Raw genomic sequence first — 21,560 nt, 5'->3', positions numbered from 1 at the left:
AATATGTTTGTTAACATCAAAAGAAAAAATTTTTAAAAAATCACGTAGCTTACCTAAAAAATGCCAAGAATCCTTAATATAAGATTGCTGACCCATCAATAATGGTCCTAACATAGAATCAATAACTAAGGCAACTCCTTCAGTAACTGAATGGGGAGAGGAAACAATGGGCCTAAAAGGAGGATCAAAAACATTTTTGTGTGTTTTCGGTATACTGAAATAACACCGATCTTGGGCTCTGTGATGAAACAAAAGTCGTATAATTCAAAAGTAATGTCCCCAGACATTAAACAGTCATATAAGAAAGAATGTATCATTCTAAATTGACGCTGTATAAAATGTAAAGGAACCTGTTCGTATTCTGCAACATTGTCCAATAATTTCAACATACAGATCTTATATTTCTCCTGACTCATGATAACAACATTGGAACCTTTATCACTTTTCATAAACCTAATCTGATTAATCAATTTTTGTAATTCAAACAAAGCAGATTTTTCATGAACAGTTAAATTATGGTGCATATGTCTGTTCTTTCTAGATAAGTGATCACTGATATCTTGAATACATTGTTCCTGAAATACCTTTAAGGTATGATGTAAAGTAGGATTGTAAATTGATGGTTTAATAAGAAACTTATCTCTTTCTTGCATATTGTGCATCAAATAGGATAAATTAAATTTTCTAGTAAATTTCATGATGTCTATTACTGTTCTACTATAATTACCCCTATGTGATGGTACAAAATTCGAACCTAACTTTAAAACTTTAAGTTGCACATCAGAAAAAACAAAATCTGTTAAATTAATAACATTAAATAAGTCTAACTGTTCTGTTATATTTCGTCCCCTGAGGACGTTGACCCCAAAAAAGTCCGACTGCGTGTTAGTACAGTCTTTTTGTAATGGTTTCCCTGATTTTTCTTGGAAACACCGGCTGAAACAAAGTCAGATGGTATATTACAAAATTTGCCATCATCAATGACATCTTAAAGGTATTTCAGGAACAATGTATTCAAGATGTCAGTGATCACTTATCTAGAAAGAACAGACATATGCACCATAATTTAACTGTTCATGAAAAATCTGCTTTGTTTGAATTACAAAAATTGACTAATCAGATTAGGTTTATGAAAAGTGATAAAGGTTCCACTGTTGTTATCATGAGTCAGGAGAAATATAAGATCTGTATGTTGAAATTATTGGACAATGTTGCAGAATACGAACAGGTTCCTTTACATTTTATACAGCGTCAATTTAGAATGATACATTCTTTCTTATACGACTGTTTAATGTCTGGGGACATTACTTTTGAATTATACGACTTTTGTTTCATCACAGAGCCCAAGATCGGTGTTATTTTCGGTATATCGAAAACACACAAAAATGTTTTTGATCCTCCTTTTAGGCCCATTGTTTCCTCTCCCCATTCAGTTACTGAAGGAGTTGCCTTAGTTATTGATTCTATGTTAGGACCATTATTGATGGGTCAGCAATCTTATATTAAGGATTCTTGGCATTTTTTAGGTAAGCTACGTGATTTTTTAAAAATTTTTTCTTTTGATGTTAACAAACATATTATTTTTACCATTGATGTTGTGTCTCTTTACACTTGTATCCCTCATAATGATGGAGTGGAGGCAGTTTGTAGTTTTTTGTGTAAAAAACAATGTTTTTCTACTTCCACTATCAATACTATTTGTTTGTTCATTGAATTAGTATTGGATAACAATTTCTTTTTGTTTGGGGATAAATACTACAAACAAAAAAGAGGCGTAGCGATGGGCTCTCCAGTTGCTCCAGCCTACGCTAATATCGTCATGGCTTGGTGGGAGCTTGAAGTTTTGCCTTTATTAAAACAGAAATTTAAAGTGGAATTTTTTTGCAGGTTCATTGACGATTTAGTGTTTATTTTGGAAGGGGGACCGGATATTGTTGACCAATTTATGGTTGAGGTGAATTCACTTTCTAGGTTTTTGAAATTCACTAAAGGTGATGTTGGTTCAGCCATTATTCACCTATGGTGGGATTCTATTGGTTGTCAGTTTCAAAGTAAAATTCATCGTAAAGAGACATTTACCAATGGATACCTACATTTTTCCAGTGGGCATCCCAAATACATGATCAAAAACATTCCTAAGGGCCAGTTTATTCGAGCATGTCGTTTGACCACCAGAGATTGTGATTTGTCCAGTGAATTTAATTTTATCATTGAACTGTTCTCCAAAAGAGGATATGACATCACCTTGTTGGATAGAAAAGCCAATGAAGTTCTTGACAGATGCTTGATGGACTTTCCTGCCATTTTAGGTGGTCCATCTAGTGGTACCATTGGATCTACTTTCGATAAATCTGTTGGTTTGAGTAGTTCTAATTTAATTTGTTCATTCGAGATGAGTGACGACAGTTTTTATTTTTCTTCTATTTTGGAAAACAATTGGAAAGTTATCAAGGGTAATTCCGAAATACATAAGGTTTTGGGTGACAAACCAAAATTTGTGTTTCGAAATGAATACAATCTTAAAAAAATTTTGGAACATAATAAAATTGTAGTTAAAAATGTTTTATCTAAAAAAAGAGGCATGCATTGTTGTCATCAATGCACTGCCTGTAGATTTATTTTGGTTAGTCCCTATATAGCTGTTAGTACTATTGAATATACCATTGAGGTACCTGGTTTAGTCAATTGTAATACGACAAATGTTATTTATATTTCTTTTTGTTCTGGATGCCCTGCATTTTATGTAGGGATGACTACCAGGAAACTCAGCACTCGTATTAAGGAACACCTTTATGCTATTAAATCTAGGGATTGTACTAATGCTTTATATAAGCATTCAATTGATTGTTTTTCCTTTAAGAAATTTTTGTTTACAGTGTTAGAAGTTTGCCCCATTGATCCCAGGGGAGGGGATTATAAATGTTACCTTGAACAAAGAGAAGCAATCTGGCAAATCAAATTAAAATCAGAAAGGCCACCTGGGTTAAATGAATGTATCAATTTAAAATGTTTTTTAAAACATCGTAAGTTATATATTACTGACAAGCAGAAAGTAACTTCTTCCTTTTTTAGCTAAAATGTTTAATTGTACACTGTTGCTTAATTATCTAATTATTTAATTAATGAGTGTATTTAAGGTGTGTCTTTTATCTTTGTTTTTTATTCTGATGAAGTGTTTTACGAAAGCGGACAAATAAACCTTGTGTACGCTATTTTGAGCACTTGCTTTACTTGTTTCTACCTTCGTGGCTTTTGTTTTTTCTGGTTGCTTGGTTGCTTTTGATTTTATTGGTTTATGACACTGTTAGTTGCTTTATAATTGTGTACGGCAATTCTAGAGTGCAGGGACATGTGTACTGTGTGAGGAATGCTTGGACATGCCCCCTACGCTCGTACACAGATTGTGTCTGTGTAGAGAATACAGCATTGCACCTTCATTAATATGCAAGTCATGCTGCTGTTTTACACGGGCATGATCCGCTCCATGCAGGAATAGTGCTATTCCTGCATGGAGTTTAATGAATCCAGGGGATAGTGTATTTTTAAGAAATGTAAATTAGACTATTATGGCCAGTAATTGATGTAATTGTAACTCTATGGGTATTGTTTATTTTGCTAAATGTTGTAGCTTTGAGAACTTCTATGTAGGTAAAACTACTAGAATGCTTTCACAGAAAATTTATGAACATATTACAGTGATTAAAAAGAAAGATTACTCAAATGTGTGGGCAAAGCATGCATCAGAGTGTTCTAATTAAAAAACAAATTCTGTGTTGGAAGCAGTTGATCAGGTTGTATTCATTGAAAGTTTTAATAACATGCTGGAATGTAAAACAGTTAAATGGCAAAAAGTGTTGGTAGCAAACAAAGAGCCAGGATTAAATGGTGTCATAAACATCAAATGTTTGTTAAAGAATAAATCTGTTTGGAGGAAATTATCACATTCAGGGAAGTTAACTTTTTAATTGTCTAATATATGCTAGACTGGGAGACGTGATTTGTTAAAAAGGTTTTAAATATTTTAGTTACATCATATACTCAAACTTATTTATTGGAAAGCTTTTGGAATCTAAGTGTTCTGATGAAGTTCTTGTAATAACTGAAGAGAGAAAGCGCTAAACAAATTGTTCCGCTGTTGTGGTGGTTCAAGATGATTTAGTTTGCTGTTTTTAGTGGCTTTTTTTGCTTTTTCTGTTTATCCCACATTATTGTTCTATCTCTTTGCCTCTTTGTATCTTCTAATCAGATTTCTATACCCAAAATATGTATAAAGTGCACACCATTTTTTCCTGCAAGGGGAAACAACATAGTTAATAAATGTTAATGTTCACTAACTCCCTACTTCCTACCATTTTATTAATCTCAACCCAAAATATGTGCAAGTCTTCAAGAACCAACACCATCTTTTTCCTGCAAGGCCAACTAGAGATTTAATAATTGTTAGTGTACACTAACTCCTTATCTTCTCCACTTTTTCTGCTTCAGGAATATCCCCACACCTCATTTTTATGTAAGATTCGTATACTATAAATTGTCATCTATCACTCTTTTGAATGATATCCATAAAGGTCCCATATTCTGTTGGGTCTGTAGCTATAGCCATCCTAATTACTGGGACAAAATCACACTAGGATAACAAATTGTTTTGAGGGTCTCTGCAATTTACATCAGCCAGCAATACCCCTAATTTCCCTTATAACTACTGAAATGTCTCATTGCCCTCCTATGATCTTTTAAGAACTGCAGCAAATGGAATAATTTGTCAGACCTGTTTTTCTGGGGAGGGGAATACACAATGAATCAACCCAGGTCCTCAGGTTGGTGTATCTAAGTAAATGGATCACCTTACTGGGTAAAGCAAAATAAACTCTTTTCTTCTCAATGTGACTTGCTGACCTTTTTTGGCTTTGTCTATTTTTCATCTACCCCCCCCCCCCATGCATGTGACCATCTTGTCATGTAAAATATCGATGTTGTCTCAAATCAAAGGACAGCTAGTGTCTTTGAACCTATACCCTAGAAGTTTGCACCCTAGTACCCTAGTGCAGAGATGTTGGCAATATAGTTAAGTCTGCATAGTCTTTATAATGAATTGCAATGCTATTTGATCATGAAGAAGTCTGGAGAGTATTGCCTTTACCAGAAGTCATCTTTAATTCTTATTTCCCTTGCCTTCTGATCCATCCCTTTAACAGCTTGCCTACTTACCAATGTTTGGTGTGTTCTTAGCTTTGAGAAGGACTGAAATTGTCCTAACTGCAGGTAAAATGTGTAGCTGAGGCAGACTCAGATTGTTCTAACTCCACTCCTTCCAAACATCTATGCACTACACATTTCTATAAAATGCTGAAAGAGTGATGTGTATGTTGCTATGTTCAGAAATACATAGTTTACCCTGCAGTTCCCATTGTATGACTTCCAGGTGCTGGATGACAATAAGTCTCTTAACTGACCTACATCTACTCTCGTATCCCCATTACCTCATCTGACAACATAGTTTCCTGTTGTCTGCACTCAGTTATGTGCTTCAAAGCCTGTACATTCTGAATATACATATTTTGGCAGATTTTGTAACCTGCAGTCAGGTATGTGCTTATAAGAAACAATTTCTTCTACCCTTTCAGCATAATTTACAACTATACCCTGATTACACAAACTTTAGATTTCATATTAGCCTTACCTCATTGTCAGAAAGTTTGGTGGTATTTGTTACATACCTTAGGAGTTGAAGTTTTTATTGTTTCCCTATATTTCCTATCCATCATACTTTCCTCAGAAGTTGGTGCAAAGCCACAAGCATATCTGCAGTTTTGATATTAGACTTTTGTCATTTGCATCTCACTATTGACTGATTTAAAGGAAAGAAGACAGATAGTTGATTAAGGTCATCACCCCATCATCCCTTAGGAGTTTGTGACATGATTGGAATGCCAGTTTGTCTTCTGTAATACTCAACAAGGAACACAGCACCACCAGAAACTAACAAAAGCAGAGACTGTTTTATGATATTCAAAACAAAATAGAAGTTTTGCTTCTACAACTCTATAACACCTATTCATAAGTGGATTCAACAGTATTGTATGACTAGATGAAACAGTGTAATAAATACAGAGATGATGACAGTTTATATTAATGATAGTGTTTGTTAAATATATTAAGTTCTCATTGTGGGCATGAAACTAGCTGGTCTGAAAAGAGTATCATTCAGACTGGACTGTACCTCAATGACTGTTATAATAAAGTTCTGGCACCAGTGAGGCATACCTGGAAGAATAGAGGAGATGATGCCATTTAAATCTGCCTTGGAAGTGCATATAAACAATCCTAATCTTTTATTTGGCGATTTTACTATAATATTTGCTGGAGTACAAGAGAAGAAATTCAAATTACATTGGAAGTGCAATTAGGTGAGGTAAAGAGACTGCACATATATTTCAAGCAAAGGTTACATACAGGTTAATGTACAGAGTTTAAAATAATGCCAACTTGAAATGTTTCAGTAAATATTGTTTGTGTGTGTGTGTGTGTGTGTGTGTGTGTGTGTGTGTGTGTGTGTGTGTGTGTGTGTGTGTGTGTGCATTTGTATGCATGTGTTTATGCATATGTGTGTGTGCACTGAGGGGATGGGAAAGTATCTAGCTAGTGTGGTGTCTGTGGTGGTGAGTAACTATTTGAGCAGACATACAATTCAGTAGTCTTGGTAGAAATGCTTGATTTAAATGTCATGCAAGGTAAATGGTCTCTGTTTTTAGAAATCATTGAACAGAATGTAATACAAGGTCCATGATCTCCTTGCCTTTAGCCTGGAATGTGTTTCAACATGGACCAGCCATAGTGTTGTAGTGTTGATCCCATTGGTCAAAATCATCAACCCACTGTTTTCCATTTTTCTACAATGGGGTGGGATGTCTCGTTAACTGTTGCCATCTCTTTCTCTGTTCAATACCACTCTTCTACCTTTTCTGACACTCATACCTGATTTTTGCAGGTTTTCTCAAACACAGTACATCCACCTCCTTCCTGGAAGCCTTCATTTCCTTCTGCCTTCATCTTGTCTGTCCCAAATCTTCTTCATCAGATTGTCTGCATTTCTGTGCATGTGCTAGAACCACCATGATCTGTTTTCTTTTATGTTTTCTATAATTGGAGCTGCTTTGATTTCTGCTCTGATGTCCTCATTTCTTTATCTGTCCCACAGTGTGCATGCTACCACCCATCTCAGGCACTTCATCTTTAGCACCTCTAGATTCCTCAACTGCTCTGCCTTTACTGACAAAGTTTCTCTACCATACAGTAGTACTGGTTGCACCACTGTTTTTTGCACCTTACTTTTCAGCTTCTTTGGAGTTATTCTGCCATACTGTACCCTGAAGCTCTGATGCCATTTGGCTGCAACCCCTCTGATTCTAGCTTTGACCTCCTCATTTAGATTTCCCTTCTCTTCAACCCCCCTCCCATATACTTGAAGCTGTTAACCTATTCCACTATTTTCCCTTCCATCTCATTTCTTCTCTGATTTCCCCCATTTGCTGTCACTATAATGTTCTTATATCTAATCAGTTTTATCCCATGTGTCTTCAGTTTTGCATTCTATCCCCCTATTGTTTGCTGAAGTTCTTGCTCAAGTTTGCCTCTAATGCCACATCAATTGCATACAGCAAATTTGTTGATCTTTCCCCTCTGACCTGTTTGCTAATGTAGACCTTGTCATATGCAAGTTTAGAAATGCACAGTTGGACTCTTTCCTCAGTAGCTTCTTCTCAAGTATCTGTCTCACTTCAAATGTCAGATTAGTTGTGTTGCATTCTCATCAAAATCGGAACTGCTCATCTTCCATCTTACTTTCTCCTACTCTGCATATTCATTTGTGAATCACCATCTCCAAAACTTTCATGCAATGTGATGGGTGTTTGATACCTCTATACTGTCCATAGTTGTGAATGTCTACTGTGTTCTTGTACACTGGCACTAGTATGCTTGTTCTCCAGTCATCAGGGATATAAATATCTATCCATACTGCTAAAATTACCCTCTGGAGCATTTCTCCCCTATCTCACCAAACATCTTTACAATATCTGCTGTGATCTCATCTGAGCCTGCTACTTTCCCCTGACTTCATTTTCTTAGTGCTGTTCTTATTTATTCTATGGTGGACTCCTCCTCTTCTTTCACTGTAGGCTGTGTTTGTGGGGTTTTCTTCATTCAGAAGCTGCAGGAAGTACTCCTCCATCTGCCTTTGATGTCCTGTGGACTGCTAAGCAGGTTGTTGCCAACATCCCTTTTGAGCAGTTTCTGACTTCTTTATCTTTCTGTATTTGCCTTGTAACCTAATATAGTTCCTTTGTACCAACTATTGTCCAGAAGAATACATCTTATGCCTTGTCTTTTGCTATTGCAAGTCCTCTGTTAGACTCATTTTTAGCCAACCAGTATTCGTTTCAATCCTAGTCCATCTTTTCTAGCTCCCACTTTTTCATGCACTCCTTCTTTCTTTTGATGACTTCCTGGACTTCTGCATTCCACCACCAGCTTTCCTTATTCACCTAATTTCCATTCCTGGCACAGCTACATATCAGTTCTGTAATCCTCACATGTGCTGGTTTTAGGTACTGCCATTCTTCTTCATCTCCTCTTATTTCCTCTTCTTCTTGACGTGCTAGAGCTCTGAGTAGTTTGTTGAACTATTGTGCTTTCTCTCCAGTCAACTTTAGTTATTCAGCCTGGTGTCTATTGATGTTATAGCCTTCCCTGACCACTGCTTGCAGCTGATTGTGGCAACCAGTGTTCTGTGCTGTTTCACTGGGAAAACTTTACTATTGCCAATTCTGCCACATTGCTCTTTCCTTACTATGAGGAAGTCTACCTGAGTTGCATGTTGGCCACTCTTGCATGTGATCTTGAGGCTGTATCTCTTGCTGAACCATGTGTTGGTCACCATCAAGCCAGAGTCACATGCCTGCCTTGTTCAAAGTTAAAAGTCAGGGCTGTTGGCCTAATTCTTCAGCTATGCATCAAGTTCAATTCATCAATATAAGTAGAATGGTGTTTTGTTATTTCAGTTCATTTGATGATTCTGACAGTGTGTCTATTAGATGCTGGTGAACATGTAAGGCTACCAAAAGCAAATATAACTTAGTTAGGGTTTCGAACAAGCTAAACTAGAGTGAACATGTCTCAGCTTAATATAGCAAAAGCCATTTAAGGAAATGTCCATATCATAAACTGAGATGAAAATACTGCAGGGCAAAACAATAATTTAGAAGGAGAGAAACAAGAGTTTCTAAAACCTTAAAAAGTGGACTGTGTTTGGCTGACTAATGAACTGAATTAGAAGTGTAACATTCAAATTTACTCATTAGGCAATGTTATTTCTGGAGAACCATGGTGAATGCTTGTTTGTGTTCTTTTCCATTACTATTTTTTGTACACTTTTTTTTCGTTTCTTTTCTTTTCTTTTATCAGAATTATTTTTAATATACAGACTTAGATCTTTCAGAGACAAATATTAAACATTACATTGACAATTATGGCATTATAGTAGGCAATAAAGTCTCATGCCTTAAAAAACAATTGCTCAGAGAGAGAAAAATGTGCTTAAAAGAATGTGTTGCATTTTACTAGGGAAAAGAAATAGTTTTAAATGATTCTCTCTTAATCCCCTCCCAAAAAAGCATTTTGCACATGATGTTGCAGGAGTTAATTAATATCCATTGCTTTTCGTGTTACTAAGTATATGCTGTGACTTTTATACACAATTAAATGAGACAGCACTTTTAGTCAATTTTTTTTTCTTTTGTCATACAGATTTAGTGTTCTGTACTACCGCTTTGCTGTTGCCATGATGTTTGCGGTCAGTGAAATAAACAGAAACCCTTACCTGTTACCAAACCATACACTGGGCTATATCATGTATGATTCATGCTATGCAGAAGTGAGAGCACTGGAGGTCACAATGAGACTGCTGTCTGGGGAGAAGCTGGTCCCAAATTATCACTGTGGGGGTGAATCATGGCCACTTGCCATCATTGGGGACTCACCATCAGCGTCATCTCTCATAATGGCAAGGCTACTGGGAATCTACAGATTCCCACAGGTAAGAAGCATGAAATGTTACTGTTTCTAATATGTTTCTTAAGATATTTTTGACAAAATTACTTCAGGTGCTTTGCTGTTGGTAAAAGACAAAGAAATTCTATATTTCATTAAACTAACAAAGATTGTGTGAAGGGAATCTACTCAAGTTGTTTTGACTGCAGAAAGTTTTCTTGTGGTGTTGATAATAACTAATTATACTGAAAGTCCACTCCAGTGGTACAGACAGATTGCATCACAGATGACCAAAGCTTGATTATTGGCATGGTCACTAGAGAAGATGAGGTGGGAGTGAGCATGATAACCTCTGAGGAGATACAATGGCTTGGTCAGCTGGGAAGGTCCTGACATCCATGACTTGCACATTAGTGCCTAGGACTGCAACCAGGTACTATAGGTCTGGAAGCAAGTGTCCATTAGCCAAAAGCCACAAGTGGGACATTAAGGTTGTGACACAGGAGTGAGGGCAATGTATCATAAAAATCTCTCATTCTACCATGGATGACAGCCCTTCCAGGTGCCCAGCTCCTACACCTGATGGTTGCGAGTGAGAAGATGGTTTCTCACCTGAAAGATAAACAGTATTTCTGTAACAGAGTATAGCTGGTTAAGCAGTAAGCTAAAGATCAGGCTATGTATAGGTCAGATTTTACTACACCCACAGTTATACCTAGCCTCTAAATTCCATATTCCTAGCCCTCTTATTGTTACTGTACAGCAAGTCTTGTTAGCCCTCTAAATGGCTAAGAACACATTATCTTCACACTATAATGTCTCTGTAGTAGTTTGGAAATCCCTCAATCTGTCTCAACTAATTTCCAAGGCCATCTTCTCGAAGGATAAAGAAATTTTAATTTCCCTTTTATTATTTCTTATTAGACTCATTATTGCATATAAGGCCCCTTTTGGTATATATCTGTTGAAACATATCACTCAGAAGATATCACTCAGCTTGAGAGACTTAAGAGATTCCTAAAAATATCAGTGGCCGCAAGACCCTCTTTTCTGTCAAGAGACTATCAGTCCTCTCCCTGTGCTCAGCCTGTTATAAACTTATCTGTGGCATTCTGTGTCTAGCCTTATGAGCCATAAAAAAACAAACCTCCTTGATCTCCTTTTCCTTTGCAGAACAAACGGTTCCTCAAATACCCATTTAAAGGACCTAAACCTTCTTCAACAGATAAATAAAACATGTTGGTATGATAGATACATATTCTTAATTATCCCAAATTTCTGGATCATGCTTCAGTTACATGACATGCTCAAAGAATCAACACAATCCTCAAAGTAAACTGAGATAATTGGATGAATAGCCTCATATTCTCCCTCTGTGTACCTTTTGTTGGTCTCCTTTGTGCTGGAGGGAACTTGAAATGGTTTATTAGCTGGTTTTGTAATGTCATGCAGCCTATTTCCTATTACTCACCTATGAACTTTCTTACCTAGAGCAAGTGCCTGTAGCAGAGAATCATGTGGATGCATACAATAAGACTGTCAGAGGCTTATTTGAACTATTCAGTTAATCAGCTTTCAAGTGCTGCTGTCTCTATAGGTATGGAATCATATTTGAATAGTACTGCTAAACTGTCTACTGTATTGTTGCAATTTACTTCTCATGACACTGCTGTTGTGGTGCAAATTTTGAAAGTATAAAAACACGTAAAATGTATTTTTGCACAGAGTAAGTCCCCCTACACCCCCACACTCGTTAACTGTTAATATACTAACTCTGAGACTGCACAGTATTGGGCAAATGATAAATTTCCTTTTCCACTATTATCTGATCTCACCAGAAAAATCACACCACCAATGAATCACAGAATGAGTAAAAGGAATGAAACCCACCATTCCCCTTCACTTACATTGTGATCTAAATGCAGAATGTATAACAACAGGTCGCAGAGTTAAGTGAACAATATGAAGAGTTAATTCCGTTCACATTCCTGTAATTATCTGTTGTGATGGAAGGTGTGGGAAGGAGGTGAAATGCAATTTACAGGTAGTTTACATTTACACTTGTCAGAGTGTGTTTTAAATTTGTAATTTTGAACAGTTTTCCAGTAAGCAATGAAACAAAATGTATGAACCAATAAATGACAACACTACTATTTCAGAATATTTTAACCATAAAAGACCCCTCAAACATTTGTCATTACAACCCACCACTATCAGTTAATAAGGACAATCTCTGCAGAAGTAAAATTCATCCAAATAATTCCATATTAGAGAGATTTGTAACTAATGAAGAGGCTGTTGCTGGCAAACAACTTTACATTTCAGTATTTCATCTACAAATTCACTGTCTGGTTCTCTTGAAGAATTAATTGCCTACATTACATTAAAGAAAAAAATTGGTACACTGGTAATATTGCAATAACGAATGACTTAGAAGCCAACAAGTCCATAGCTACTAGACATCTTAAATAAAGGTGGGCACTCTATGGAATGCAGAACCCCTATCCCCCCTTAAAATGCAACAAATAATCAGCAACTAGGGCATTACATACCATGCCTCCATACCTCTCAACCTCTTGACACACAAAATCTGAACAAAGGCTAAAATAATGAGGGGGACAAAGGCCCCCAAACAGGGACAGATTATAAATATTGCTCATAGACTTAGAAAGTTGCTACAATAACAGCATTTGTCTTAGCATGCATTTCCTGAAGGAAATGAAGGGGAAACTCAAATGTATGACATTTAGTAATTTAAATCCTCAGTGATTTGCCAGAAAACCACAAATGTTAAGAGGAATAGGCCACAATTATGATGAACAAATCTGGACAGTTGAGAGGTATACATACCTTTCAACCTCTTAGTGCAAGAAATCTTGCCAAAGCCTAACAATGAGGATGCAATGGCTGAAAAAATAGGGAAAGATTTTAAATATTGCACTTTTTAACTTCAGAAGTTGCTAGAACAACAGTATTTGCCTGAAAATTAACCAAGAGTAAATGTGAACTTAGGAAGGAACTAAAGGATTTTACAGAAGACTAAGGGGGACTAATAAAGGGAAAGTTAAGCTGAAATGGTCTGGGGTTCTACAAGGAGGAAATATATAAGGGGTAGATGGGATGACTGAAAGGACAGATGTTATAAGGTATAATGGATAAGATAGCAAAATATTAAAACAACATTAAATGGCACTCGTGTATATTACATGGAATTAACTGGCAATTAAGCATATACTAGGTCAACTAAACTGACTGGCTAAATAGTGGACATGTAACCAAAAGAGATGGACTAAGGTATATTCAGAAATGACATGGATGGATATGAATAGTAGTAGGGTGATGAGCAAGGCAGTGTGGAAATAGTGTTGCCAGTGAGCTTCCTAAGTGCATTGCTAAACTTAAAAAAAACAGTTAAGGCACTGCAGAGTACTACTGAATCTCCTTCAGTGTAAAAAAGGACAGGTATTTTACATTACAGAAATCAAAAATAAATGGATGTGGAGAAAAATAAGCACAAAAATAAAAAAAAAAAGTGAGAAGGGCACAACTCTGTTAAAAAAGATACCAGAGGTTCAGTTCATGTAAGGGAACTAGCAGAAGGTGGATACACAGGGAAACAATTGATGCAAACTCTTTAAATCAGAAAAGGCAACAAAAGCAGGGTTCTAGGAAAGATGAATTCCTTATTAGGGGAAACACTTCTTTAATGCTGAAAACTAGGGTATGAAACCTACTATGGAAAGCTTTATTTTAGGCATATGAACAACCCTTTCTACTAATAAAGGTCCTTTACTTACACATAGGACCTTTGCAACCATTACACTGGAGGTTCAGGGTAGTGAGAGATCCTGCTGCAGTGCCCAGTGTTATTCCTATCTGTCTCAACAGGGCAGCAGCTTCCATAATGCTCTTAAAAGTACAAAAGTGGCAGAAGTGGTAAACTATAACGTCTCTACAAAATGATGCCCAGATGAAAAAAAAAAGTTTACAAGTTTTAATAAGCCAGCATGAAGACTAGAGGAGTAAAACAAACTTGAGCTCTAAAGCATAGATACACACACACAGCTACCCTCACATAGCAATGCACACAAACACACACACACACACACACACACACACACACACACACACACACACACACACACACACACACACACAGATACACACACACACACACACACACACACACACACACACACACACACACACACACACACACACACACACACACACACACACACACACACATGCTTCATGTAACACACAAACATACCGTCTCTTACATACAGCAACTAACGGCTAGTTTAAATTCCACCCACTCCTAATCACTCATACAATGCACAGAATGCACCTTCTCTCTCATATACACACCTACTCTCTGAAACAGTAACACTCCCACTTTATCTCTCATACAAACATGTACATACGTATACACTTTCCCTCACATACAGAAGCCTGGTTTAAAAGATGCAGACACACATATACATTTAGGTTCTTTTTAAAATGAACAGCCACACATGCACATGTAGACTTAACACCTTTCTTAACTAAACTAGTAGTTGAACGTCCGCGCTACTGCAGGGCATCTTTGCATTCACGTTGGCATGCATGCATGAGATGCATGCATGTTCTTCCTTAAAGGAGAAGACTTGACTCTCTACTATCGCAGGGTGAAGCTTTTTTTCATTATTTAATTGTTGTAGCCTCTTAACCAACCTGCAGCTACAAAAGTATGCCCTATGGTTCTGCTGCCTACATAATGAGAAAAGTAAATAAATAAATAAATAACTGCAAATTGCGCCATTTACATGGCCGGCCTATACAGTGCCCTAGGCAGTCGCCTAGTTTGCCTATGCCTAAGGCCTGCTGTGTCTGTGTCCTTCTATGAACAAATATATGCAGTGCAACATAAATGCGGCTAAGTTACTGAACATAGAATTAACACTATAGCAAGAAGAGTATATATATATATATATATATATATATATATATATATATATATATATATATATATATATATATATATATATAAAATACACACACACATATATATATATATATATATATATATATATATATATATATATGGTTCTACCTGACTTCGACAGCGCAGAAGACCGACAGCGAATTGAGCTCCAGAGAGAAAAAAAAGAAAGAAGACACGCTAATCAAGGGTTGCAGAACATCGACAATGCAGAAGACCGACACGACGGATGACAACACCAACGCCGAGATGCCGACATGGGGAAAGGCTGTGAGTATGCGGTAGTGACGGACGTTCGGGTCGAGGCAGGTAAGTGTGGAGATTGGCGGTCTGTGGATAGGGGTGGGTTAAGTGAGTTAGGGTTAGGGAGCGATAGGGGTGGGTTAAGTAGGGGCGGACCTTAGGGTTAGGGTAAGGTTTAGTGTGGGCTTGTAAGGATTTTGGTGTGCTTGTGTTGTGTGTGTGGTTTGTGGAATGGGGATGTGTTTTGTTTTTAATAATTGTTATTGTGGTGTGTGCAGTGTATGGGGTTTCGTGTTTGTGTACCGTCGGTTATTTCGTTGTCGGTTATGTGTGGTTTCGTGTTTATGGACTGTCGAATATGTGGTGTCGGTGATGTGGTTGTCGGTGTTGTGTGGTTTCGGCTATGTCAGGTAGAACCATATATATATATATATATATATAAATAAAATACACCATATGTTCGAACTTCTAACATCGAAGTGCAACCCACCAGGGAAAAAAAAATTGCTGTTCCAAGAAACACACACACAACACAAGCACACCAAAAAAACAGCAATCCACACACATACACTTAAAATCCTACATCTAACATTACACTAAACTGTGCATACACTACTATCTATCCACTTAACCCAAACCCTAACCTTAAGGTCCGTCACTATCGCACACTCACCTGACCCGCGCCCTAACCCTAACTCACATATTCCGCCCTAACCCTAAAGTCTGTCACTATCACACACCCACCTCACCCACACCCTAACCCTAACTCAACTAACCCGTACCCTAACCCTAACGTCCACACAATCGCACACTTACCTGAACCCAACCCGTAACTTTCCACCACAGTGCTGAAACTCGCGAAGCCACAGAAACGGCCCACCGGATTCTTTCCCTGGGAAAGAATTTGGTGTTCCGCAGCTTCGCGATAATCAGTTTTTGAACATCACAGTTCGAACATATGGTGTTCGAACTGCTGAAGTTTTGATGAACTGACAGGAACCCTTAAAAATCTACAGTTCATTGAAGCTACATTACTATAAAGATATCCATGTGAATGCAAAATATATTCTCAATATTTATTTTCAATTAAATTGATTAGATACTTGCTTCTGAGAATAGCAGCTGATAAAGTAATAGCTCATTTCTTATATAGTGTGTCCTTAATAATTGTAAACTAACATATACAGTATAAAGTAAGTAGCACTCACATTAAAAGCTTATGATAAAAAACATGTCAACACAGGTGTTAAAAATATAAACAATGTAATCTAAAAAAATGTTCATACCTGCTGAATAAAAATCTTAATATTTAAGTTAGAAGCTACCATAAACAAAGCAACTACTAGAACAAAGTAAACATGTATGTGTTTATACAGTGGAATGTGCAACAGTTACATGACTTAACCTGACCAATGCAAAACAAAGTCTTCTTAAAGCTAGAGTCTTAAAAAACAACCTTTCAGCAGAACTAATGGCAGAATCTAGGTATTGCATCAATACAGGCTTGCACAAAAGATGTACAGGACTTGCATTTGACATAAATAACTCACATTCTGAAGACTTTCCAGCACAACCTCGACAATGCGGATATGTTCAAGACTTAACTTAACTTCAAAAGAACCTATAATGAAGAATCATTCAACAAAATAAGAAGCATAGTCTACATACCATCAACATCTATCTAAATGTAAAGCAATTGCATGGCCATGACTGACCAGTGACTGCCTAGCAAAGTAAAATATTAAAAGCTGAAGCGGCACAGAACACTATATACCAGCCAAAAACATATGCATGCACCTGCAGAAGCAGTAAAAATTAAAACAAAACATGAAAACTCAGTGTAATAAAGAGATACAAAAAAAAAAACATGAGAAAATAAACACATCCTATGGTTAAGATTATATCCATAAATGATAGTATAAAGAAAAGGTGCTAAAAACAATAACAAAAAAATAATGAATCTAAGTGAAAAAACAATGAAAATATACCGCATATAAAAAATGAACAACAAGACAAAACAAAATAATTACATAAGCTCAAAACACAAAATAGTCAATGGCGCAAAGGTCTCTTTCACAGTATAGGTTTAAGTGAAACCTTTTCATTCCAACCTGGTTCTCTAAAAGCTTTCAACAAAAATATCCATTTTTGTTCACAACTCTTACTCCTCAAAAGCTCTAAAACAAAACACCTAAAAGAATGCCCTGTTCCATTTTCCATAACATGTTTAGCAAGAGCATTAGTACTTCTACATTTGGCAATGTCATTTAGATGTTCAAGTATCCTGTCTTTAAACAACCTATTGGTCTTCCCTATATAAAAGGCACTGCATGTGCAACAGGTAGCATAGTATACCAGATCTCTACTCCTACAATTGGCATAAAAATTCAGACAGATATTGGTACCAGAGGTTTGATGAATAAATGAAGAGCAAGTGAAAATATAGTTGCAGGCCTTATAATTGTGGCACCTGAAAGTCCCCTTCCTATCAGAATCAGGCATGCCATAGCTATTAAATTTCTTGTGACGCAATCGTCCTTTCAGCGATAAATTGTTCTTAAAATGGAACCTAGGCTCCAGATCAATAATTTTACTAACATCAGAGTTTGCTAATAGAATTGGCCAATTCTTCCATATGACATCACAAGCGAAGTTGACATCACTGGAATACGTAAGTAAAGATCTTTTCCCAGCATAATTATTTGACAATGAGGGAACAGTATGTCTATGCTCCACTCTCTTGGAAAAAAAGGTTTTCACCACAGTATCTCTCAAAACTAATATTTCTTCAGCACATTTATCAACAACAGACTTACTATAGCCTTTTCCCATAAAATCTTTCTCCAATAGTTGAAAAGCTGTTTCCACATCTTCTTTTCTATTATGTAACCTCATATTCCTAAGAAATTGTCCTTTCAAGATGTTACGAGTGATATTACCTTTAGTAGAAGAGTATTTTTCTTACAGGACATTTTGTGACTATATGTCACCAAATCATACAGATCATTTCTGAACACAGAAATGTCCAAAACATCTATAGCATCTCTGGAACATGCATAACTAAATTTAAGAAAACTCGCTGTACTGTGCAAAAAATCAATACATGTTCTGAGTTCATATTCATCATCTCTCCAAAGTATAAAAATGTCATCCACAAAATGCCTATAAAAGCAAACACAGGGGAAAAACATTACCCTCTAAAACCACATTCTTCTCCAAATATGAAAGAACTAGATTGGCATAACTGTTTGCGCATGCAGTGCCCATCACAACACCAGTCTTCTGTAAATAAAAACTACCATCAAAAACAAAAATATTGTTCTCGAGTATAATTTCAAGTAACAAACATATCAATTCAATTTTATTAGTGGAAAATGCTGTGTTAAATGTCAAAAACTGCCTAACATTCTCCACTCTGACATTATTTGGAATAACTGTGAACAAAGATGTCACATCAAGAGTCACAAAAATGTAATCTCCTTTGAAAAAAATTAACTCGGCCCATATATACTAATCTTCTAAGAGTCTTTCAAAGTTGTGTCAGTCTCGTCTGAGATAGACCTAATGTCTTCTCATCATAGATTGATAGAGGTTCAGTCATCCATTCTCAGCTGCAGAGGATAGGTCTCATGAGAGGTTCCACAGGATTCTTGAGAAATTTAGGCAGCCCATGCAAAATAGGAATTTCTGGATTCTCACCAATAAATTATTTGAAAAGCATTTGACTAATAACCCAGTCATCAATAAATCATAGACTAAAAATGAACTCTGTTAGTGAAACCATTGACTTTATACTTAGCTATATTAACATATGTGGTCATGTAACTCAGCATAGACAGCATCTGATCAAGATAAAATATCTCTGTCAAGGACTACAATGCTCCCTCCCTTATCAACATGGCATATTTCTAAATATTGAGCTTTCTGTAACTCATGTGGGGCTCTTTTCTGGCCTGGTGACAAATTGTAAAACTATGCTTATGTCTTTTAGTCAAAAGATCATGTATCTCTTTGTCACACACTTCAACACAAATGCTTCTACCAAGGGATGGGTATCTGGAATAAAGGTACTGGGCTTCTTAAAAACAGTATGAGCATGCTGCTGGTCAATGTTCATCCATGACAAAGATATGTTACATGCAAAAAGTCTTACATCAAACAGAACATCTATGAGATCTGATGCTTGTGAGGGAATAAAGAAAGTCTTTTATTCAATAAAGAAAGCTGATGAACAGTAAGGGTATATGAAGAGATATTGAAAACAGTATTACTTACTGTCTTCTCCATGTTTGCATTGTATAGGTGTTGTTCCAATACTGTACATGCCCCCTTCTCACTCCAAGGGGTGAATTATTCTCCCTTGATACCATAATAAAAACCATTCGATAAAATGAGAAGCATAGTCTACATACCATCAACATAAATGTAAAGCAACTGCATGGCCATAACTGACCAGTGAATGCATAGGAAAGTAAAATATCAAAAGATGAAGCAGTAGAGAACACTATATACCAACCAAAAACATAAACGTGCAAGTGTAGAAGTAGTAGAAATGAAAACTAAGCATGAAAACACAGTCCGCCGGATTCACAAATCCTCAGTGTAAGACTTAATAAGTCTTACTCGGAGGCTGCAGTTGAACAGTATGACGACAGTGTGCCATGAATATTCATGAGGGCATGCTGACTCAACCGTAAGTCTTACACGGACCGTGTAGCAAAGCAGGGGGCATGTCCGACTGCCGAGCAGTCTAAATGTCCACGCCCCTGCAGTGGTTGGAAAAGTAAAATGAAAACACACAAGAGCAAGTCTGCTCAAATGTCCTTGCACCCAACACCACACTCCCTGACATTGTAAACCCCCATCACAGTTATAAAAAGTAAAACATTAATTTTATTTTTTTTAAATTCCCGATATAGCTGCCCGTATTTGCGTGGGTGTGCCCATTGCTTAGCTGTAGTTAGCAATTCCGACATGGAAGAGTATAAGAAAGAATGTTTATGCAAATCACACCAAATAGCAATAGCATAATGGTAGAGAGATTGCACAAAGAGGAGGCATTCACGGTTCGAGTCCCAACCCTTCCTGTCTTATTTATGTTTTAAATCAGTATATGAAATAATACCTGACATATATGATTAAAATATTAGTAAAAAAGCAGTGAAATGGCCAATGAATCAGTGAACAAAATATATATATATATATATATATATATATATATATATATATATATATAATTGCCTGCAGTTAAGCAGCACTTTACCCAGCGCAATAGAGTTGCCTATAGTTTAATAGCGCTTTACCCAGCACAATAGAGTTGCCTAAAGTTTAAGAGTGCTTTACCCAGCGCAATAGAGTTGCCTATAGTTTAAAAGCACTTTACCCAGCGCAATAGAGTTGCCCAAAGTTTAAGAAAGCTTTACCCAGTGCCATAGAGGTGTCCACAGTTTAATAGCACTTTATCCAGCGCAATGTGTTGGCACGGATGTGCGCGCCGAGCCAACCAGGGCACTGTAGGGCACTGTTGAGCAACATAGAGCAAAGTTGCTTAAATGCAGCCACACCCCCTATCCTGTATGGACAGTATTAAAATAAAATGAATGACAACGTTTCGAGCCCAGGACTCTGTGCATCATAATCAAAGTACAGAACCACTAACCCATGACAACTTAGGAGGAACAGCCACTGTTAACATACATATACTTTGAAATGGTAGATTAACCATTACTAAGCAGGTCTGCAGTCAGCCGAGAACTTTCAAAAATGGCCGATCACAACAAAGTGTTGGAAATGCGGCATATTTAAGCCCCATAGGTGGGAATACTCGACATAACTGATTGTAGCTCACATCTGCAGTTAGAATGGCTAGTGCTGGAGAGGGTACATGCTTCTAAGCGCAACGTTGGGGCATCGAGCAGTCAAAATACATGGTTTGGCTCCTTGTCCACCGTCATGAGTCAATACTCCTGCAGGGCCAGTTCCAAGGGATGGAGTACAAGGCAGAGGCTTGGAACTGGTTAGCTCATGACCTCACCAGTGTCACAGGCATTCCTCAGACTGGTGAGCAGGTCTGTCACCACCATGCAGACCTGAAGAGATGGAAGCAGGACCACCTGAACCAATGGATACAGGAGGCCCATGGGATGCAAGATGCCCCACAACTGAGTAGGTAGCCATGGAATGCAATATGTAAGAATTGATAATTGATTCTGTATAATGGATAGGTATGTCTCAATATCCCTTCATTTACTTTACAGCTGCAGGTGACCGTGCTGCGAATCAGCAA

General features: G+C 37.0%; 1 protein-coding gene across 1 annotated transcript in view; it reads left to right on the top strand.

Annotated features, from left to right (window-relative positions):
* The first annotated feature begins 1,780 nt into the window (after positions 1-1,780).
* LOC122814116 (extracellular calcium-sensing receptor-like) overlaps positions 1,781-21,560 on the top strand; it is a 172,358-nt gene continuing 152,578 nt past the window's right edge. Inside the window, exons 1-2 of the mRNA XM_044086732.1 lie at positions 1,781-2,499; positions 9,805-10,093. Coding sequence (XP_043942667.1) covers positions 1,781-2,499; positions 9,805-10,093 — 1,008 coding nt within the window. The remainder of the gene's footprint in view (positions 2,500-9,804; positions 10,094-21,560) is intronic.

The sequence above is a fragment of the Protopterus annectens genome, chromosome 10.part0 (genome assembly GCF_019279795.1).
Source record: "Protopterus annectens isolate FY-2018-M chromosome 10.part0, PAN1.0, whole genome shotgun sequence".
Taxonomy (NCBI): domain Eukaryota; kingdom Metazoa; phylum Chordata; order Ceratodontiformes; family Protopteridae; genus Protopterus; species Protopterus annectens.
The sequence above is the reverse complement of the archived record's forward strand: the minus strand, read 5'-3'. Positions and strand labels throughout refer to the sequence as shown.